The sequence below is a fragment of the Puccinia triticina genome, chromosome 2A (assembly GCF_026914185.1).
Source record: "Puccinia triticina chromosome 2A, complete sequence".
Lineage (NCBI taxonomy): Eukaryota > Fungi > Basidiomycota > Pucciniomycetes > Pucciniales > Pucciniaceae > Puccinia > Puccinia triticina.
Genome location: NC_070559.1, coordinates 3,194,866 through 3,218,687, shown reverse-complemented (window position 1 = coordinate 3,218,687; position 23,822 = coordinate 3,194,866). Strand labels below are relative to the sequence as shown.

Genomic DNA, 23,822 nt, shown 5'->3' with positions numbered 1-23,822 from the left:
TTTACGGCTTTCATTCAGCGTCCACGGCGGCCCATCGGCCGAATTAATCTTTAATATTGCTCGGTTGTCCATTCATCTCCTCCTTCTTGCCTTTCTAATGAGCCTTAAATCAGAACTTTTCATCGACGAAAACCCAAGTTATCCCCGAAAACATATTACCTTACATTTACGCGGTGTTACTACTACGCGCGCCCGCGGATTTCGCTTGGATCTTTAATCGGCCCTACACAACCGATAATCAACCCTTAAAAATAATCAGTATATACCATTTTAATCTGCAGAATCGGCTCTTTCGAATGGACTGGGTTTCGAGGATTTTCATCGAGCCGTTCCGAAGATACAGGTCGACCATTTCTTTCCTTTTTGTTGGCGTTCCGCACGCGCGCTTTCCGTATGGAGCCCCCGCTCAGATAACAGGACCCCTCTTTTGACATTACACGCGCAGGGACACATGTTCCATTCCCCGTCTGGACAAAATGAAGAGAAATAATGGATCATCTTTCCGGGAGCATTCATCCAGTCATTGGGGGGGAATTCCGGCATCATCATCATTATCATCACAATCAATCATTCATATTCGAAATCTTTCTTCTCCACCATTATGGTTACTTCCACCACGGATTCCATTCCTGGGATTCAGCCTTATCCAACCCCCTCTCAACACAGGAAGTATAGATGTTTATATTGCTTTCAGAATGGTCACACCATCAGGAGGTGCCAGCTAATTACTTATGATGCACATAGAGGATTAATTAGGAAAACTAGCAGTACTGGCGTATGGCTTTTAGATAATTCATTCATCCCTTTTGATTTATCTAGGTCTGTTAAGAGTTTAGTTGAACTTCTAGCTACTGCTGGGACAATTTCAGAAACCACCCAATTGGATCAATAACATTCCTTGGACAGCTTATCAACCTCCCTGGACTTCAAATTCTCTTCAAAGGACTCTACATTATATATTCAGACACTCAGAAACTCAGTTATTCAAGCTCAAATCATTCACAAACCTTCAGAAACTACAATTATCAATCCCATCAATCATCATCATCATTGCATTGCTCTTCCTTAGCCTCAGTTAGGCTGGAAAATTTTTGTATTCTTCAGAGTGGAAATTAGTCTAATATGTGTCTGTCTCAAGGATATTGCCTTCAGCAGAGTTAGATCTTCTTAAACATTCACCCCTCATTGATAATTGGACCTTCTTTTGGATACTGGACTCTTTGGATTGGATACTGGACTATGGATACTCTGGATACATAGGACTATTGGACTTTGGATTGGACTTGGATACCTTGGACTCAGATATACTGGACTTGGATTATACTTGGATTCTATTTGGCTTTGGACACTGGACTCTGGATTTGGACTGCTACTCAGGACTTTGGATTTCACCCTTTGGAGGAATAACACTGGACTTTGGACTTTGGACTCTTGGACTCAACATTCTTCAACTCTTTCTGGATCACTCTTATCTTTGGTGCATTGCCTGGGGACAGAAAATAAGTTGGGGGAGGATGTGGTGCTCCATTCCAAACCATAAGTAGTATTTTATTGCTTTTCTTTACATATATTCATCATTACATTGCCCATTTCCCCATAACCCTTCACAAATACCTCATTATTATTGCATATTCAGATTCTACGCCAAATTTCACCTATAGTCACTCATACATAGTACCCCCTTATCTTCAATGGTTCAGTAGTTATAAAGGATATAAGACTTACAGACAACCTACATTCTTCATTAGTTACAATACTCATTTCATTAGTAACCTACTTGAATCATTACAGTAAATTCCTTTTACATATTTATTCTCACATACTAAACTCTTTACATACATTTCTTATTATGTACTATGCCTATTGTACACCTTACATCATTGGATCTGTGCTTACCTCTTTCAGTAGTGCTCATCATTACAAGTAGTTACTATGTTCTCATCACTCTTCCCCATTAGTACATTCTTTTATTCCCATAACCAGCATTCCCCTTTCAGCATTGCTCATCATTACATACTGTTACTATGTTCACATCACTTTTCCTCATTTGTACAACCTTCATTCTCATAGCCAGAACTCCTCATTGTCTGTGCTCATCCTTCCTTCATATAAGAACTGTCTTTCCCCCCTCACTTGTACCTCATGCAGAATTTATATATAATTTTAGATACAGAAATTATAAGTGCCCATTCTCATCAACCCATTGCCATTGAACCATTGCCCATTGCTTTCCCCCCCTTTCAACCATTACTCCAACTCTCTTACCCTCAGTAGTCAGTAGTTAAGCTCATAGTACTAGCTCCTAAGATCAAGCAAAAATCAGCCACACCTTTTCTTCTTTTTCTTAGTGTTACTCTCATCCCCTCAGCATTAGTCAGGAAGGCAGCCTCTTCAGCACCCTTGCTTAGCTTACATTAGTACTAGTGTTGCTATCCATTTCCCTTCCAAGCTCTATTCTCCCCTTTGAGTAGTTCCACAGCGGAGCACACCCCGCTTGATGACCGGCAAGTGTGATGTGCACTCAATTGGCGATCATCAAGCGAGGTGTGTTCTTGGCTCAATGACCGGCAATCAAGCGGAATACACATCTTGCTCAATGAACGGCCATCAAGTGTGAACATCACACTCAATGGCCGGTCAGCAAACAAGGTGTGTACTGCGCTCAATGACTGGTCATTGGGGTACACATCCCACTGATCAATGACCGGTCATCAAGTGTGCTCTGCCCGATGACCGTCCAGCGAGTGGAATGTGTCTGTTGATGGCCAGCCATTGAGCAGTATGGTCACTCTAGGAGTGCACATCCCACTCCGAGACTAACCATAGACTGGGGACATGACAAGATGACTGGTCAAGCGGAGGGGTGTGCTCCAATGGATGGTTGTTCATTGAGTACTCCACTTGATGCTGGAGTGTGCAGGGGGCACTCCTTTTTCAGGGAGAAAAATATCAGGAAGGGAGTACTGGGTCCATGCACTCCAATTGTATGGAGTGAACTATTGGGACACTCATTAAATTTGGTAGCAAATGGAGTGCATGGTGGCTTACTCCAATTTTTTTGGCTTGCTGGGGCCCACACTCCAACTTTCTTGGAGTGCATGCTCCATCAACTCACTTTTGGAGTGCATGAAGTAAATTTATGGAGTGCATTTAGGCTGACCCTATAATGAATGATGCACTCACCATAAAGATTATCACCAATTTTGATTGTAATGTATGTGCCATCTCCCATGGGAATTTCTGAGATTTCTGAATAAACCTTGTCAAAATTATTGATATCAACAACCCGCTGGTGGTGGGTTTCAGTGAATTTAATATCCGCCGGTATAATGATATCAAATGCATCTCCAGTTTCATGTGGCATAAATTCTGGTGAATAGCATTTTGCATACAACTTCCCCTTGGCCTTGTAAAAAAAGGTGGGAATCACCACTTCACCTGATTTCAGCTGTGTGGGTTCATATATGTAAAAATGCTTTGATTCAATTTTCACCATTTGCACCTGGATGTCACGTGGTAGATCTTCTCTCCATTTGAAGCTTTGAAAAATGCTGTCAATTGGATCGCCACATGGGTCATGGGGATAAAATTCAAGATGCCCATTCACATATGGATTAAGCAATTCCTATGAAAAGGAAGAAAATGAAATCAGCTCAATACTCATTAGGGGGGTTCACAATTGAAATTTGTAAAACTTTAGGACCCATTTTAACCTGTTTATGAACATATTTTTAAAAAGTTGATAAATTGCACTGATTGATCAGTCACACCTTTTTCTGGACATCTTGCCAAAATTGGAAAATTAGGTTCATAAACGCCTTAAATTGGCCTCCAAAGTTTTATAAAATTCAATTGTGAACCCCCCTATTGCTTCTACAGTCAAAGAATTAACTACATTAGACAAGATTCCTTTGACACTAATGTGGAATATCTTATTATCCCACACACTGATGAGTTCCTTATTGACAAAGTTCAGGAGCTTTCTTATTCTTACTCTTGAATTACGTACAGCATCCCAATATGGCAGAGCTAATTTCTTCATTTTTAGGATAATCCTAAGTTGGAGGTATGTTACACGTGACATAAGAGTGTGCAAATATCCCATAATGAGGCATGCTATCAAATCCTGGAAAGTAAGATGCAGAAATATCATGAGTCAAATGATAGAAACACAATCTCAAGTAGTAGGTCTTACTTCCTCACTGTTGAATGGATCCCAATTGACCTTTGGTGCACCACCTGCTTGACGTGTGTCTTGTGCTTTTGCAAGATTTATGGCCTCTTCACGTTGTTCAATTATTGATTCTCCAAACATATCCCAAGAGAGAAATTCATCAGAATACTCTGATGGGGCCTCATTCCCCCCAGATGAATCTGAGCCAAATCCTACATCATCATCATCTCTGATGACATACTCAGGCTGGATCACCTGGGGGAAGTGGAGTTCAGCATCAACAGAATCTTGAGCTGGCCAGGTATGGTCCAAATCCATATCTGAAGGCCCCCGCTGTGCCACAGGACTTGTGTTTGCTTTTGTCAGCTCCCTGAGATGTAATTGGCTCAAAAGAACATTCTGACTGACAGCATTCAGGTGTGCAGCTGAGTTCAAGTGCTGTGTGACAGATTTAATTCTACGGCCATGACAGTAATGACATTGGTAACTTGCCTCCCCATGAGAATCTACAAACCTTGTGAATCCTGCTGGTCCATAGAGACAAATCAAAGAATCAGAGCCAATCCTCATAACAACAAGCCAATAAGCCCATACCTGCTATTTCCTCCATTTGGATATTTCTTTATGAAATACAAATCCTGATTTATGTCTGGTTTTCCAGATGCTTTTGGCACAGATAGGAAATAAAAATAATCCAAATAGAAATGAACAGACCTTGATTTAAATGATGGAATGAGTAAGTTGTTAGCAATATAAATATTTTTTGGCTGTCTATTATCTCAATTTTTTGTGTCTGTGTGTATGGGATTTTATTTGGATAAAATAAATATGCAGTAATAGAGAGAAATCAGAGGTGTTAAATCTTACTGACTTATTAGAAAGTTATATATTTTTTTTTTTGCTTTTAACTCTATGGACTGTGAAATAAATGTTTAGGGGGATGTTTTTGGACTTCAGTTGAAATTTCCTTGGCAGTTTTGCATGGCATGTAGCTTATATCAAGACAACAGATCTGACTTGAACTAAGTCAGAGATAACACGGCTCAAATTGTGATGCTTTAAATCTAAAAAGATGTTCTGCGGTCAGGTGCAATAAGAAGATCAGAGCCCGGCGAGGGAAAAATGGGGTGAGTGAGAGAGTGATCTGTTGAAATCACGGGAGTTGATATCATGTCGAGATCACCAGTAGAATTTCAAATGTCACATGTGATTGTGGATTGCTTGCTCCGACCAGCGGGGATCACTCCAACCATCTCAGCCAAACTGATTCCACCAAGCAACCCCACCTCCGACAAGACTCGCCGCTCACCATAAAAGGAACAAATCTGTGGCAGGTAAGCTCGATCTCCCCACCCAGTGACAGTCCGTCAATACAGACCTGACACCCCTTCATTTGTGATATCATGTCCAACTCGTCATTGCGTACAGGCCGTTTTACTCCTTGATTACGTGCACGCACAATACCGGTAGTTACAGGTCAGTCTGCATTGAACACATATTTATTATGTATTCCCCTGACTGATTGAACAAATCAGCAGGAGTCACCAGCCCCATGCGAGCTACTATCAGCCCGGCCCGACTGGCTGCGGCTCCTTACACAGCCAGGAGCCCAACTCAAGGGGCATTGGCTGCAATCCATCCTGACCTGGATGGTGCAGCTAAAGACAAAGAGCTTACCCCTATCATCCCTATGCTGCGTAGCAATAATGAAGATAGCAACCCTGGGCCCGATAACGCGGGTGATGTTCCAGACGGACCTGAAAATCACTGCAGTGAGCCGACACCAGATGAAACTCCCCTCCAACAGGAAGCCATGTCAGTTGAACAACTGGCAGATGAACTGGGCCTAGATGTCAGTCAGATCAAGCGGTTCCGACAAGTTGCAGCCGTAAGTATGTCCTCATCCTCTGTTCATCTTGCTTGATCTGACACATCTCCCCCAGCCCAGCTGTCAGAGGCTGATTGTGACAGTGTGCTGGCTACGCTCATGTACCTCGAATAGATCCAAGCTTGAGTCGAACCATCTGGTACCCAGCGTGGGCCCAAACATGTCCCAGCCCCCGTCCATATCCCCACTGTTGATGTCAATCCCAGTAGGGGGTTTCTTTACCATTGCAATGTCCAAGTACGTCAACCCACCCAAGATTAGGATATACAGGACTAACCCATATGTATGAATGACTTAATTAGGCCTTTGTTTGCGCAAAAAGTCGCCAAAAGCTCCTCATGCCAGCCCTGCAGTCATATGGTCGAACTCATACCGTGGATACCTGCGCCCTCATTCCTCAAACCCACCTGGTATTAGTGAAGGTGAGTTGACTTGAATCCACATCCTTTCCACCTGTCAGCTGGCTGACTGGATAGCTGGGACTGCAGGGCGAGGTGGATGCAATGGACCACGAGTGGAAGACTACCTACCTCCCGGAGGGTTATGTTGATCATGAAGACCACGCCGTCAATAGTGTCTCCCTCCTCATCCAAGATTTACTGAAATACGAGAAGAGCGCGCTTGCAAAGATGGTCAGTCACCATTCCACATGGTCTGCATCCCTTAAACTGACTTGCTGATCACAATGACCTTTCTTAAATTATGGCCGGTGCGAGGCCAGGGGCCCGGGCAAATGCTGTGCCTATCCCACAAATCACTGATGTGGTTGTCACAGTAAGTCTCATCTTATCACTCTAATCTAAAGCCAAAAGACCGAGGCTGATGGAATCTTTGTTGCGGAGAAATCAGGTTTTGCAAGAATTTTCCCCTCGACATGCACTCATGACGCAAGCCGATGTGGCCGAATCAATCCACATCAGCTTGGTGGTACGCATGGCGTACCTTTGGTTGCATATGTACATGCAGCGTCAACAGGATCGAACAACTACCTTGGTTTGATCCCCTTGGGAGCTGATCGATTGACACCTGGAGACCATGCAACACAAGTCACAAGACTACAAAGTGGCGTAAGTTATTCTTATTCCTCAGTATTTTTATTGGACAAACATGTTCTGATGTGTGATTACCTATCAGGTACGGCCGTCTCATCTTGGACTACGACCAACATATTTTTGATGGCACAAAGACGGCGCGTGAGATTGCCAGCATCTCAGTTGCCCTCCCTTCTGACAAAGAAGTGCAGGCAATGCTGCGTGGCAGAGCCCAGGAGGCCCCGGGTGATGAAGATGAAGATGGTGCCGCAGACGGCTTCTAATTATTCATCATCACCTTTGTCTCTCTCATGTTTTCATGTTTTAGGCCCCGTTTGGCCGCGCGATGTAATATGATAAATCGGGAAATTTACAACGGGGGGCGCCCGGGGTATCACACCTGTTTATTTGGTGTTTGGGGCTGCCAATGATAGTGTAAAATGCATTACCCCACATCACCGAAAAAATATCACCCCCGCCATTTTGGAAATAGAGGTCAGGACCTCTATTTCCGGGTGATATATCGGTGACTACATATGTACTCACCCCCCAGTCATCAAGCTGCACCTCTCAATGACCGATCATCTGGTCATCAAGAAGGACACAACCTCTTGATGACTGGTCAACCAATCATCGAAGAGGACACAACCTCTGGATGACCGGTTGGACCGGCCATCCAGACACAACCTCTGGATGACCGTTCTGACCGGCCATCCAGAGGACTTCACCTCTCAATGATCACCGGTTCAACCGGTCATTGAAGAGGACACACCCTCTTGATGACCGGCCAACTGGTCATTGAAGAGGACAGACCCTCTTGATGATTGGTCAACCAGTCATCAAAGAGGACATAACCTCGGGAGTCTGGTTGAACGGTCATCAAGAGGGTGTGTCCTCTTTGATGGCCAGTCAACCGCTTTACCTCTCGATGACCAGTCAACAGGTCATCGAGAGGTTGTGTCCTCATGACCAGTTGACCGGTCATCAAGAGGAGTTCAGCTCTTGATGAACGGTCAACCGGTCATCAGGAGCTGAAGCCCTCTGGACGACCGGTTCAACCAATCATCAGGAGCTGAACTCCTCTAGATGACCGGTTTGACCGGCCATCCAGAGGAGTTCAGCTCTTGATGACCGGGTGATCGGACATTGAGAGGTGGGCTCCTCTCGATGACCGGATGATTGAGAGGAGTTCAGCTCTCTTGATGTCCGGTCAACCAGTCATTGAGAGGAGTTCAGCTCTCTCAATGTCCGGTTGACCGGTCATCAAGAGGAGTTCAGCTCTCTCGATGTCCGGTTGACCGGTCATTGAGAGTAGTTCACCTCTCTCAATGTCCGTTTGACTGGTCATTGAGAGGAGTTCATCTCTTGATGTCCAATCAACCGGACATTGAGAGAGGTGAACGTTCTTGATGGACCAAGAGACGTTCCTGATGGACCGTTCATCAAAGAGGAGTTCAGCTCTTGATGACCAATCAACCGGTCATCAAGAGCTGAATTCCTCTGGATGGCCGGTCAGAGCTGAACGCTCTTGATGGACCGTTCATCAAAGAGGACTTGACCTCTTGATGACCAATCAACCATTCATCGAGAGGTGAACTCCTCTGGATGGCCGGCCAAACCGTTCATCCAGAGGTTAGGTCCTCTTTGATGACCGGTTGACCGGTCATTGAGAGGTGAAGTCCTTTTTGATGACCATATGACCGGTCATTGAGAGGGTGTTACTCCTCCAGATAACCAGTTGAACAGGTCATCAAGATGTGTACTAGGTGTGTGTACATGTATGATACTGTCTGCTCTCCAAACAGCCTGTTATAAATGGACTCCAACATTATTCTGGAGTGGATGCGCCAAACAGCCATGTTATAAATCTAATCATTTCTTGATTGGCTTTATTACAGTTGGATTGCACATTGGGTGGTATGTATATTATGATGCAATTTATCATATCACACCGGGTGTCCAAACGGGGCCTTATTTTTTTCCTTTTTATGTTGTTTGTTTTCTTATCATTCCTCGTCCCAGTTCTCCTCCATGTCCCCCATGCAATGCAGTGCATGGTACCCAGGCGGTACCACATTCTGCTGCAGATATAACCCGTGGATTTGATCCGCTCTGCGCAAGGCTAACCAAGCCACCGCACCTCCCAAAGGTGAATGCGACGGAACGGTCAGCCACGTGGAGACCACTGCTTGAGGTCTCACTGCATTGTGGGCTTGACCAACCCGTTGTGATCACGGGTTTTCCTTGGTGGAATTGCCGTTGGTGGTGTGGTGGGGCCGGCGTGGACCCAACCATCCCGTCGGTGCCACGAGAAATCCCCGGGGAATCCACAGAGAGCCAAAAGCCCACGTGGATTCCTCGCCGTGCCCAGTTGGTGGAGACCCTGTGAACGTGTGGACCAACAGCCGCTGGTGCAACCTTGCGCAGGGGTCCCACGTGGACTCCTTGTGGATTCCACGGGTTATCCTTGTGGAAGGACTCCCCGGGTGTAAAAAAATCTTATGCAATTTTGAATACCATATATGAGAAGTGTATGCATGAAAGGGTTTTCTTAACATGTAGTAGATACTTGTTCAGATCATGAGATTGTGTATATGGATTCAACATAGAAAGGCCTCAAGGTGATTGCTTAACCAGTGCAAGTGGGCCTAGAACAGTCGCCAAGACACAAAAAATTAGCAGCCACCGGCTAGTTGGAGCCTTGGAAGGTCAATGTCAGCGATGGTGATACCAAGACTAAAGTCTTCTAGCTACACCAGCTGCAAAAATACCGGTGGGTAATGGTAAAAGAAGTAATAGAGCGGTTTCTGGTAAAGAATACCGTTGAAATAAAGAGGACTATAGAAATATTTTTATATTTTTAGCGGAGGGGCTTAACTCTAGGAGTTAAGGGTATTTAAGTGCCCTCCGTAATTTATCAGGGCCTGCTAAGCAGGGGTATTTGAAGTGCCTGATGCAGCGGGGGCCTGATGATCAGGTTTGTTTCGCTGAGATGCCCCAGTGAGAAACCTCCAGAAGAAGGATTTCTGAGAGGAAGAAACTGAAGAGACTCACTAGTTGGTTGCGTTAAACCTTTACTTACCAGGAATCTAGACTAGGTTTCTTCGAGGAGAACCAAGATGGTTTATTCAGCGCTTCGTATTTTGGCGCTAGAGAAGTATTCGAACTTCAAACGGAAAACAACTGAACAGAGTAAACTTTCTTGTCGAACAAGTATTCGAGGGGAAGGTGCTATGTACGATGTCGGTGTGGGTGAAGATGAGTCTCTATTACTCGGGAAACACCCGCTTTATTTATAGGGCATTTCTTTATTCTTTTTCTCTCGTCTAGGGCTCATCTTCTTTTGACAAGGAGAATCTTAGTCTCTTTCTATCATGAAGATGAGCGCTCTCTTTATATGTAATTTCTTTTCGGAGGAAGAGCTCTTCTCTTGTTGACGGGCTCAGTCTATTTTTTATGTATGTCTGTTGTTCTTAGCGCTTAGTTGCGCAGTGTACTTTTCTGTTCTTAGTTACGCAGTAAACTTACTGCGTGGGCGCGTTTGGTTATTGAAAAGAATACTGACTGCTTTATTGCGCATCCGCTCGCTACTTAGATGGAGTTTTTCTTTTTATTTTATACTTAGATTTTTAGTATTTATTTGTTTTTCTATTTGATCAGTTAGCTCTGATACCAGTAGCTAGCTGACAGTCAATGGCTGGCGCAGACACCCCTTGCAATAGGGGGGTTCACAATTAAAATTTGTTAAGCTTTAGGACCCATTTTAACCCGTTTATGAACATATTTTTAGAAAGTTAATAAATTGCACTGATTGACCAGTCACACCTTTTTCTGGACATCTTACCAAATTTTTAAAATTATGTTCATAAAGGCCTTAAATTGACCTCCAAAGTTTTATAAAATTCAATTTTAAACCCCTCTAATGGCCAATGGCTGGCGCTGACACCCCTTGCAATGCAAAGCAAACCTCCAAAGGAGGAAATTGTGTTAAGCTAGCAAAGATCCTCAATCATATCAAATAAACTCCAGATGCATTATAATTGAGTTTCTAAACATCCCAAGTGAAGTGGGAGAAATCAGGCTGGTTAGGGATCAGATTATTTAAGTGTTTGGCAGCATGATTGTTGCATAATAAATAGTTACCACATGTTGTGTTACATTATGCAAAACATCATTTTTTGGCCTGATCATTTACACAGCCTTGGATGTGTGGAAAAAATTGATGAGATTAGAAGAGCAGAGTGATTGCCAAGATTGAGACTCGACACAAAGGGCTGTCCAAACTTCAAAGCCAAGGGGAGGCGTTGGACAGACTCTGTCCAACAAGTTCCGCAATCCAGACCTCAAAAATAGCGGAACTTGCCGGACAAACTCCGTCCGACAACTGCTTGGACAGCCTGGTGCGAGCAGTTGTCCGACTTATTTTGTCCAATGAGTGCGGCAACTTGCTTGGCCTCTGCCAAGCTCATCGGAAAAAGTCTGTCCGACAACCTTGTCCGAGCGGATAGCTCATGCAGTGCTTTATATAACAGATTTGGAGTGCCAGGTGTCCAGTGGGGAAGGGGCTGGGGGCGCAGGAATGGAGTCTGGAGGGGCAACCAGGGTTTTGCAGGCGCACTCCGTGCAGCTCGAGCGGCTCAACTACTATGTAAGCCGCCCGCAAATTGGGAGAAGGGCTAGCTTAACTAAGCCTCTTGAACGGAGGGTCCGGGGGACCCCGCCCGGAGGGCTCTCCGCAGGAGAGGCTTACGCCTAATGTCTGAAGTCTGGCAGGGAAAGGAAGGATATTCAACCCCAAAACCACTAAATAATTATTTAAAAATCAGCAAAATATGTACAAAAAAAACGGAATAGACAGTTTCATTGGCAGTGCTGATGCGCACCCTCACCCAAAACTTTGAGCAAAAATCTCCAAAACTGATGAAAGGAATCCGTTTTGAAGGTCAAAGGAACCCTGAAGGATATTACATTGCTCTGAAGATCCATTTTTGGATTTTCTGATAATATGCACAATTGAGTTTCCTGTATGCAACAAAATGCAACACTACATGTGTAGGATCTGCGGGTTTGCGGATCCAGGATCCACCAGGCATGATGGTTGCGCATCCTTAGTTTACATTTCTTCATGTTTTTTTATTTTTAAACCATTAGTACAGTGCAAATGGTTTGGATTGAGGAGATGAGACCTGTGCCAAATGAAAGCTGAGGTCCAGAAGTATCTTTTGGCTCTGGGGCAGGTCCACAGGACCTGAGGAGGAGGTTGGCTGAGGCTTAATATTTTTCCTCCAGCCATTTGTGATTTCTTTCCCAGCCAAAATTTTGACATTACGCGCAAGTCCCTCCCTGCGGGAGGGGCCGCTTCGCGGCCTGCCACAGCGAGCCTCCCACCAGGGGGGACTTGTGTTAAGTTAGGGAGAAGGGCATCTAAAAGGCGCCTTCCCAGACATCTGGGAGCCCGCCATTTTAGATGTCAGCTCTCCAGTATCATAGGTGCGCCATCATCTGGAACGCGGACCCATGGTTGGGTGGCCGAGGCATCTGAGGTGAGCACCGCAATGCCTCTTCATGTCGCGCCTTCGCCGGCCCGATGGCGAACACAGATGAGCACATCGGGCTCGCGACTCTGCAAGGCGCAGAATTGGCGACCTAGGCAGGCGGGCAACCAGGGGACACTTGATATGGACCTCAGTTGGGCGGCTGCATGACTGGTCCGATCGGGTGGCGGCACCAGATGACGCCCCAACCATAACGCATGGGTGGCGACCCGCTCATGAGTGGCTGGCTGACGCCTAACCCGGGATCTGCCACGATGGTGCACATGCTGACGCCTTCTACGCTCGGGCGGACAGCGGTGTATCATGGTGCCGCCACCGCGACTCCTGGTCACGCTGGTGTCCTGTAACGCCCACCTGGCGCATGTACGACTCCTGCGTCAGGTGGGCGCAGCGGCTTTTTCCATTTTGCCCGAGTGTGTTGGCCAGTACGAAGATAGTGATGGGGTCCCACAACCGTTCGAGGAACTCGGGCGTGAGGAGATGCCGTCGAGCAACGCGATATGGGGGGCGACGAGCTTGGCGAAAGACTTGGCCTTGGCTTTGGCAATCACCAGCTGGGATGTGGAGGCCGCTTCGGCGACTGAGATGGTCTCGACTCTCGAGGATCACGGCAAGCCCTCATGTATCGGCTGCCCGCTGAGCCCTCGTCTTCCTCTTTGTGTTGGCCTCGTCGAGAGGACCAGCCTGACGACGAGCTGGTTGGGAGGCCGGAGCGCAGTGGATTTTAATTTTTCGGGGCCCGAGATGGGTCCAGGTGGGCCGGAAATGGAAATCACGGAACGGCTGCAATTTCCACTCGCTAGGAAGGGTTCGAGATTCACAGGGCAGGATCGATGATGATGTGGCCGGCGAGGCTGCTGGTAATGTATCGGTAGTCCGTGCGCGCGAAGCGCCCCCCTCCGAACCCCAGGAGGGCACTCATAGTTAAGTTCGCCTTGAGACCTGTGTATTGGCCATTGAAGTTCTGTACCCCAGAAGGGTACGGTTGGTTTCCGAATTCGGATCCGACAAATGCCACAGCCTGGCCATCAGCCCCCATCAGCCCCCATCAGCCCCCATCAGCCCGTCAGCTGAAGCCACCCTGTTGAATACGGGAGACGCTCTTGATCCACGTAGTGTGATCAGAATCGCGCATAAAAGCTGAGCTCTTGAAACCATCCAACGCTTTCCTCAGCCTAACATCCACCAACAGCCCCCATCTCTTTCTTCTTGTGCTCGATCGTACTTTCCTGAACACTCCAAAACCTTCACCACAAACATGTTTCCAGCCAGCTCAATCTGGAAACTGTACGTCGTTTCGGTCGTGATTGCCTTCGTCGGTCTAACAGCCGTTGCAACAGGAGAATATATTTTCTGTGACAGCTTCCAGACTATCGCAAACTCAGCCGTTTTACCAGCAGGGAAAGTTTGTAAGTCATTTCAATCCCGTGATTGTATTTAAACAGGAGTTGTTCAAGCTCTGACTGTCGAAACACATCAATCGCTTCGTTCACAGCTTGCAAAAGAGGCAATGGTGAGCGGCATTTTTGTAGCCGCAATTCATGCTATTTCAACCTGGCCACTGGTAAGTCGCAATTGTCCATCAGCCTCTTGGTCAAGAAATGTGACTAATAATCATTGTCATCCCTTGACTTTCGTTGTCTGCGAATCCATCAGTCGACGAGTGGACCTATGAAGGTTGCGTAGGTTCCCCCAATCCTGGCAGAATCATCACAAAGGGCCAGCCTAAAAATGTCCACGTGGCCAAATACTGGACTCATTGGAACAAACCAGGAGAGGACAGTGGATACAAGGGTGCGTAATCCCCCTTGTTGTTTACCAATACAGATGGAGTAAATAACTGAAGCTTTCGTTGGTTGCAAACCTTCGGGGCTTAGTTGTCATTGGTTGGGACAACCCAAACGACGGGTCAACACGCGCTTACCAATGTCCATGGTACAAAGCTTCTGATCACAACAGCGTCATCGTTGGTGAGTGCAAGCTTTCAATTCTTAGCAACATCAAGTGGTGGTTACTAAAATCTTCCTGTTCTGTACAACTTCTTAGGGTGTAGTGACTGCCTCAAGCATGACTTCACGGAACAACCTCCACCAGCCTAGTCGGCCTTGCCCCCGGCAAGTAGGCCGAACTCGCATAGCGCCCTTCCATCAAGAGTGACTTGAATTTCAACAGATTTCAACCAATTTGATTTATTTCATTGTAGTGTGCTCGTTGAAGAGTGATACCCCATATGTGCTGATCCAAGCTGATCCAAGCACCAAAAACAATTTTATGTATTTCTCTTGAAAATCTCACCTTCCCATTCTCAATTGTATGCAACTGAGAATCTACCCACTATTCACTCCTCCTGGGGGGAGCGAAGCGACCTCCGAACCTCCTTCGGGCGGTCCCTGCGTGACGGCGTCTCCCCCCCCCCCCCCCAAAGAGAGGGACCTACATAGTTTAGGCGCAAACTCGCGGGGCGCAAGAAACCTCCCTGTCGGCAGGGACTTGTGTCAAGTTCGAGCTCAGCCAGGCTCCTGATAAACTCGTTTTTTTTCTCATTCCTCCTATTTGTCATGAACAAAGTAACAGCACAAATCCTATCACTCTGGGGATTTCCGTATCCAACAAACGGTTGGGCTAATGATTCATCCAGAGTCGCAATACAGATTAGCTAGTCAGATCTCAGGCTGTCTTTGAGGTGGATGACAAATAGCCCTCTGAATAGAGATAGTGTAATGTGTTGTGTGCAAGAGTAACAACAATTCGACCCAGGCCGTCAAAGCCTCATCTTGTTTGCAAGTCCGAAAAAACTGTCGGTACCTGCTTCAGTTAGGCCAACAATTTCAGATCCAGGAATTCAAATATACAGCTGCTACAGTAATAATGGGTACAGACACAAGAGGGAGGGTGCATTGGGCATATGTGAATCAATGCTTAGTTGTTTGGAAGGGAATTTGTGGTTTGACGAGAGTCAATCCAGGCGCGAATATGGGTGCTACTGATCTTCAGTTGTTTAAGGTCATGATTGTCAGGCAGGAATGTTTGATGATCACTGATGACGTCGATGACGTAACGAGCGAGTGGGTTGAGGCCGTTCTGGATCCGGATGTCGTCGATGGCCTGGGCACCGGGGAGGGTCTCCTGGGAGACAAGGAGTGCATCAATGTCTGGGTCCGAGGCCGTCGGACCGTACACATCTTTCAGCCTCGGCGTCTCAATCTGCAGATCTTGTGGCCCGACCCGTTCCAGGAAGCTTCGTACGGTGTTCTGCCGCTCTTCAAGAGACTCCAACCGCCTCGCATGCTGCTTATTTTTTAACAGTTCGTCATCTGTTTATATATATATATGTATATTTGGACCACCCTTGTATTAGTCATGTTCCGGTTAGGATAACTTGGACTGTAAAGAAGAAAGAAGCGTACCGGTAATCCCGATGATCAATCTACGAGTGGTCAACCAAGCCGCGATAGTCAGAAGGATCTTGTGTCCGGAATGCAAGTGATCGAAAGTGCCACCGAGAGCGAGAGTCTCGAAATGGCGGTCGGGGTGGTTGGAGGAGCGGGAGGAGGGATTGAAGGCGGAGTGGGCCCGAGGGAGCTTGCTGAAGCCAAGTATGGAGACCTCGACTTGGACGAGCAGCTCGTCCCGAACCGTCTTCTGTCGCTCGACCTCGACATATATCCGCGAAAGCAGCCGCTCCAGCTTCTTGCTCTCCATCACACTTACCCGCCTCCCCGTCGTCTTGCTCTTCAACTCTAGCTCTATCTCTACAGTATCCGTCCCCTTCAGCGTCTTCATCGATCGCTCCACCGCGGCCTTGAAGTCGGCCGATAGCTCCTTGTCTTCGCTCGTGCCCCCCTCCTCCGTGAGGTGCTCGTAGAATATTTTCACCGCACTCGGTACTCTCGATCCAGTCGATCCTCCACCCTTGAATTCATCCATTTTGATTGTTCCGATTCCTGGAAGGTATGGGTTTCTTTGCCTGATTGTTTGGGGCTGGGGTTTGTGGTAGCCGTGCCCGTGACATAGCGGTGCCCGTGACACCCCAACTTGTGGAAGTCCCTCTTCTGCGGGGGGGGGGGCGGGCAGCCCGAACTTAACACAAGTCCCTCCTCGGGGGAGCGCAGCGACCTCCGAAGGAGGGACTTGTGCCCAATGTCCCAGATTGGCTTGAGGCTGCCCAGCCAATTGTCCAAATTTCCATTTGAACCCATGTATCACCTGGTACACCTCTGATTTCCTCACAGCCTCTGGTACCTTTAGAATCAATTTTTTTTTCTACATATTATCACGTTTTGAAAATAACAGCGACCCCCATCCCTTGGGAAAAAATTGGATGTAAAAAATCCACCTGAGAGTCTCCATCTGGCCTGTTGTTCCCCAAATAGCCTGCCCAGCCTAAAAACAAGAAAATAAGATTTGACATACCTCAAGTGGTGATTCTGTATTGACAAGAGACCTGTCATTCTTAATTCAATACTGAACAAACCCATGAGAGTGTGACCAACTTTGACCTTTGGATAATCTGATGGCTTCATCACATTGCTCAAGACTGAAAGAATGCAGAAGACTAGGAGTTCATTTTTAAATTCTAGTCAGAAAACAATAAAAGATAAAAGGAAAAACAATTCTGTTTATGATATCATGTTGTGAGATTTACCTAGGAGCAGGCTATAGGCCGCTCTATTCTGAGTAATGTTTTAATTTAAGAAAAATAACTATTTAAGGAGATTTCTCCTTGTCCTCCCGCTGATGAGATTGATAGACGTTGAGTATCTAGCTCGCGAACCTGCTTGATGCAACGCTTGAGAATTGTCTGAGCAAAGCCGTGACGTCATCTGTTTTCACTAGTACAACATCAGTTCCAGCCTGGTTTCTTTTTTATCTCTATTTCTCTTTGTGCTTACCCCTCTCAGCACCTTGATCAAGGGAGAGTTTGGCTTTCCTGATTTCTATTGGTTTGACTTTGTCTGCCCAAAGATAATTGTAGGATGTATTAGCTTTTGAGCTTTCTTTTTCTTTGCCTGGACTTATTTCAAATACTCTATCACTCCCCTTTGGTTTTTCCAGAGATTCTGTTTTTCAGCAATGGTTGAAGCACGTTTGTGTTCTTGCTGCCGTGGGAAGTTCCTGCTAATTACATCAATTCTGATGATTAGTGTTTCATCCCTTGGCGCGGGTTTTGGGCTGCGGAAATTGGTTTGCTTAACTTACCTCTGGCCGCAGCCAATTTGGATCCCGGCACTCTTCTACTTTTGTTCAAAGAGTAACTGTCAGCCACAGAGTACATGTCACAGTACCTTACACGTACCAAGTACCTGCAATTGTTCACATTACATATAGTACACTACTTTTTACACCTTTATTACATATGTATATCATTAGATACAAGCTTAAGAATGTACTCCTGTTATACATTACATTACAGATAACCATAGTTAAATACAGTTACCATAATTTACTGTTGTTATGAGAGTTAAGTTACGTGCAACAGTAAGATTACAATACATTGTAATATTACTGTACACGTGAAATACCCCAAGACAGGTATCACTCATTTATCCCCTGTTACGCCTCAGTCCCCATTTACATAATATATTGGTTATGATATAAATACATAAACAATACATGATGTAATCCAATTCAAAGAGCACTGAATGGAATCACTGATTGGTTATGATCAGCTAGTGTGCACAGCTACTGATCTAGGATCAGTACTGATCATTACACTGCCCTGATCATTTCCAATGTTGATCCTCATGAGGATCTGCTTCCATTGAGCGCTTCCAGTTCCCCCCTGGTCCTGAAGCGCCTCCAAGTGCCTCATGTTCCCTTCTGCTCTTTCCCCTCTATATAAACACGCCCCCCAGGACTGTTTATCCCTCAGAATATTATTATAGCAAGGTTTAAAACATACATAGTTAAACAGTGCCTTCATTCTCACCCATCTTTCAATTCAGGAATAACATCAACTCTTGATTACCCTTACCTTTCTGTAGGTAAAACCACGAACCCAAGTTGAGTTATTCCTTGGATGCCTATTAACACCCTGTGTTGATCTGGATGCGCCTTAATTGAGCAAGCCTCTCAGTCAAGATTACTGATAGAGTGAAACCTTTTACAGGTCTTACCACAAACCCATTGGCCCATCCTTGGCATCTTACACCATCATCTTGCTAGTAACAACCCTCTCAGACACAGTTAGTTACCTACAGGCTGACAATTGGGGGTCTGGCCTATTATTTATCCGTAATTCTCACTCCCAAACCGTGAAAATCATACTAAAATACCTATTTCCTTACCATTTTTTTACGCCAAAATGTCTTGTTAAAAGACAAATGACCACCATTATCTGTGATTTCAAACCCAACTCCAACCTCCTGAAATTACAGAAATACACGAAGGAAGATCCTAATAACCTTGAAGTCCAAGAACACGTTAGAAAAACCCATACACTGATTGGAGAGGACCAATTCTACACCTGTACCTGGATAACTTACAGTACTCTTTGGATAACTTGTATCTATCATCCTGACGGTACACTTATTGATACTACTGAAGAGTCAGAATTTGTGGAAGAAGAACAAACCAAACTTTTTAAAAAACCACAACTTACAGCTTTCCCATTTGGATATCCTCCCTTTGACGAGGAATACTGCTCTTATACAGAGCATACCTCCTACTCCACACTTCCCCCCTTCACTTCTGACGGCCCTCCTCCGCAATTTACTCGCAGAAAGAGAAGTCAAATCATTAACTAGATTTCCCGTGATTGTGTCTTAGATTCTCCCTTATTTTCTCATCATTTTCCTAGACTCTTCACCCTGTTTCCTTCTATAAAACCGGAAAAATCCATAAAAAATCATCCTATTGTTGACTATCTCTCTATTTTTTACTGGAAAAATTCTCTTTATTTCGCCAAAACCCATAGAAATTGAATCATATGTTGAGTTGTCTGTTAGTCTGCTACCATGATGTATCACCACAGTATGGAGGGCTGTCGGATCGACCCATGAGCACTACCAACCAACCACCCAGCTGGCAGCCACAAGCGTCTGTAGCCTAGTTGGTAAAGGCAGCACTCTAGTATGTGTCTCAGCATAGCTGAGGTCGTGAGTTCGACTCTCACCAGACACATCTTCATTTTACAGTCTCTACAGGTTATGAGCCCAGAGCTACCTGAGCGCTACTCGCTTACAATAGAGACTTGATGAATTTGTGAATGCTTACTTGTAAGACCACACAAACCCCTATAAGCCTACATCTAGATCACGGGTTCAATCCCTACACTGATCATCTTTCCCGGGTCTCATTCCCACTCTCTCTTGGGGTCAATCCCCACTTCCCATCATGTAGCAAGGGGGGGTGTTGAGTTGTCTGTTAGTCTGCTACCATGATGTATCACCACAGTATGGAGGGCTGTCGGATCGACCCATGAGCACTACCAACCAACCACCCAGCTGGCAGCCACAAGCGTCTGTAGCCTAGTTGGTAAAGGCAGCACTCTAGTATGTGTCTCAGCATAGCTGAGGTCGTGAGTTCGACTCTCACCAGACACATCTTCATTTTACAGTCTCTACATCATACACACTTGGTTGAATCTACACAGTGAAATTCCAGTGAATTTCATTCATTTTCTCTGCGGAAAACACACCGGAACGCTTGTTCTCCCCAAAAGGAGAATAGATAAGAAAATTCTGAGTAGACCAATCGAGCCGCAAGGGTCGATTTCCACTACTAGGTTTTTTTCGTGAGACTCCAAACTCTACCATTCCTATGGCAGGAAAGCATTTGTACTGCATTCCCACTTGAGAGCGCATTAGGTCGCGGGACTAAGTGGTACTACATACACCGTGCGCATCCTGTGTATACAGGATCTACATAACTCAATTACAGTTCAATTATACTGTACTACTGTATTACCCCGGATCTGCAAGGATCTACAGGGATTTACACACTAGACGCACTCCACCCAACTCAATTAGAGAGCGCATACAGGCGCATACCTACCGTACATACCCTCCTCAAGCCGCAACCCTTGAGCAGGATCACTGTAACACCTGTAGCTCCTGATCTAGAGCAGCTACAGACAATCTTAGACCGCCGATTGAACCGCGCGAGCCTAGCGGATCAGACTAGAAGTGACATACCTAGCCTACAGATCCCAAAAGCGCTGTACAAGCGCATCAATACTTTCCCTCCTCTTGTAGAACCGCTGTTCCAAGAGTTTAAAAGGACCTCCACTCCACGCCGTTTGAGCAATCAACAAACCAAGTTGATACACTTCTGCGCCACCTTCTTAGCTTTCATCCAACAAAAATTCAAACCTTTCCATCGACAGAAAAAATTTCCTACACTGAATTTCCGGCAAAATCACTATAACTTTAAAAGAACTCAGAAAATCCCAAATCTGAAAAGTACATCTTTTTCCTTACCCTTTTCCCGTCAGATTGGTATTTTTTAATACTAATATTTTTGTGTTTTTCATTGTGTACAGTGTCCACCAACGTTGACACCCTCACCCCAGAACTTCAAGCCCTTGGAGTTACAGACAAAAACACACAACCCCGTGAGACTAGAGAGGAAACCACTGATACTAATCAGCGCGCAGATTCCCCAGCCATTTCTGATAAATCCTCAGGTACATTTACACCTTAAGAAATTGTGCCACAAAGTTACACAGCTTGTAGATGAGCAAGTAAATTCAGAAGATGATGCCTTTACTGTCATCTTGAATAAATTGGAGAGTATGGATAAGAAGCTTGATGAAGCGCCCTCTGCTCTTGAAATATTGAGTACCCAAGTTACTAGATCCCTGGCTAGAACTGAAGAATTGGTTGAAGACCAAGAAAATACCAACCAAGAAATATTACAGAAATTGAATTTGTTAGAATCACGCTTCAGAACCCTGCAGAATGATGCTAAAGATAAAATTACATCACAATTTACCACATTTGAAGATGTAGTAAACAGGTTTGAGAAACAAACTACGGACACAGCATCAAAACAAGATAAATTGGAAGCTATAATTTTACAAGTAATAAATTCTATTAACAATATTGGACACTCATCACCTAATCCCCCGGTGAAAGAGAGCGTGAATAAAGATACTCCACCCCATATTCAGGCCAGCAGCAGTTCAACAAGAGTAAAATCTGACAGAGCACCTAATGTGAACTCCCCACCTCACAAAGCAGAAAATTCAGATTCAGATGATAGTGATGTAGAAATTCCACTACCAACTCCCGACAGAAGAACAACATCTTCTACTCCACGTAATTTTCCAAAAAATGAAGAGGACAAAGCCATTCATAAATTAGTATTAGCCAATTTACCCAAAATAAGTGAATGGGCCACATTTTCTGGCAAAGGAGAATATGACCATTACAAATTTATAGAATGGATTGACAGTTTACAGGATGATACAAATGCACCAGATCAAATCATTTGTTCCAAACTCAATTCATTATTTACAGGACCAGCAAACATATGGTACAACAATAGAAAGAAAGAAGTTCAAGGACCAAAAGATTGGACTTTCTGGAAAGCAGAAATCATTAAGAAATATAGCTCCCCTGAATGGAAAAGAAAAGTCAGAGATGCCTTTAGAAGATCTAAATTTGACGTGTATGGTGAGACTGAACCTTCTGAATGGGTTACCAACCAAGTTAACAGAATACAAGCTGTGGAAAGACACTTGGATAACCAATCTATCAATGATAAATTACTGTCTCAACCTGACCCCAAAACTGAGTACAAAATGCGCCTAGCTATCAGAACTAATGATGACACTTCAGAATTCATTAACCAACTTGAAAGTATAGTGAATGTTTGTGAAAAAGACAAATCTAGAAGCAAAACAAACAAAAGAGACAATTACAAGGATAAGAAACCTGAGACTAAAGAACCATCAGCTCCTAAAGAAATCACATGCTATGAATGTGGTAAGACTGGGCATAAGTCTACCAAATGTCCCAAGAAGATCAGCAAGAAGATAGCAGTGATCCAGAGTGAAGATAACCAATTACCATGTGACACTATTAGCATTTCCTCAGGAGAATCCCTTCCTAGTGATTCTGATGAATCAGATGATGAATCAGCAAGCAATTCAAATCACGCCATTACATGTAAAGCAGATAGGCTTATATCTAATATTTCCAAGATCACAGAGGATAAAGCCCCACATAATATTAGGAAGTTACCAGTAGTTAAACCTGAACAAGTAGGTAATATGCACACTACAGGAGGAACCAACACTACTAATATACTATGTAACAAGTATAAACTCAAATGTCTCATTGATGGCGGAGCATTCTGTTCAATAATTAGCCCCAAATTCTTAGACACTATTATGCCTGACTGGAAGACCAAGCTATCCCCAGTCAAGAAGGAGAAATTCTACAGCTGCAATAGCAAATTGTCCCCACTAGGTATCATTACTCTAGATATTATTTTCCCTCACACAAGATCTAGTGTACAAATTACAGTTGAGCTAGTAGTAATGGCAGATTTCAAGATGAAATACATTATCCTTGGTAATGATTACATTATTAATTATGGTATTGACGTCATCAACAGTAATGGCAGATACTTTACCATTAATGGAGATCTCTTGACTAAATTTGAACTAGGAATTACGGAAAAATTTACATTAGAGCAACTAGAATGTAATGCTGTGGAAGCCTCAAAATTCTCTAACACCATATCTGACGCCAGAATTTCACCAGATCTGACACCAGAACAAACAGACAAATTAGTTTAATTACTACATAAACATAAATTGGCCTTTGCTACAGCTGATGAACCCTTTGGATGCATTAAAGGACATGAAGTAAGAATCAATCTTAATACTTCCAGACCTTATCCACCAGCTTTGAGAAAAGCCTCATGCCCAGCATCCCCTAGAAGCAGAGAAGCCTTGCAACAACATGTAAATGAATTAGTTAGAATGAAAGTTCTGCGCAAGGTTGGCGCAAATGAGAATGTGGAAGTTACAACACCTGTAATCATTGCGTGACATAATGATAAGTCCAGGATGGTTGGTGATTTTAGAGCCCTCAATACCTACACTATTCCTGATAGATATCCTATGCCCAAGATTAGTGAAGCAATCACGCAACTCAAGAATGCAAAATTTATTACCTGCATGGATGTACTAAAAGGATTCCACCAAAATGTAATACATGAAG

At 44.7% G+C, this 23,822-nt stretch overlaps 2 protein-coding genes across 2 annotated transcripts; one reads left to right on the top strand and one right to left on the bottom strand.

The window, feature by feature from the left end:
* Positions 1 to 5,726: 5,726 nt before the first annotated feature.
* PtA15_2A321 (uncharacterized protein) lies at positions 5,727 to 14,747 on the top strand (the record flags this gene model as incomplete). The annotated part of the gene is made up of 8 exons (XM_053166331.1): positions 5,727 to 6,066; positions 13,452 to 13,571; positions 13,774 to 13,935; positions 14,018 to 14,057; positions 14,181 to 14,212; positions 14,305 to 14,442; positions 14,526 to 14,618; positions 14,695 to 14,747. The coding sequence occupies 8 exons, from the start codon at positions 5,727 to 5,729 to the stop codon at positions 14,745 to 14,747; spliced, it is 978 nt and encodes a 325-aa protein (XP_053017563.1).
* Positions 14,748 to 15,567: 820 nt separating this feature from the next.
* PtA15_2A320 (uncharacterized protein) lies at positions 15,568 to 16,575 on the bottom strand (the record flags this gene model as incomplete). Its single annotated transcript, XM_053166330.1, has 2 exons — positions 15,568 to 15,962; positions 16,056 to 16,575. The coding sequence occupies 2 exons, from the start codon at positions 16,573 to 16,575 to the stop codon at positions 15,568 to 15,570; spliced, it is 915 nt and encodes a 304-aa protein (XP_053017562.1).
* Between the last annotated feature and the right edge of the window lie 7,247 nt (positions 16,576 to 23,822).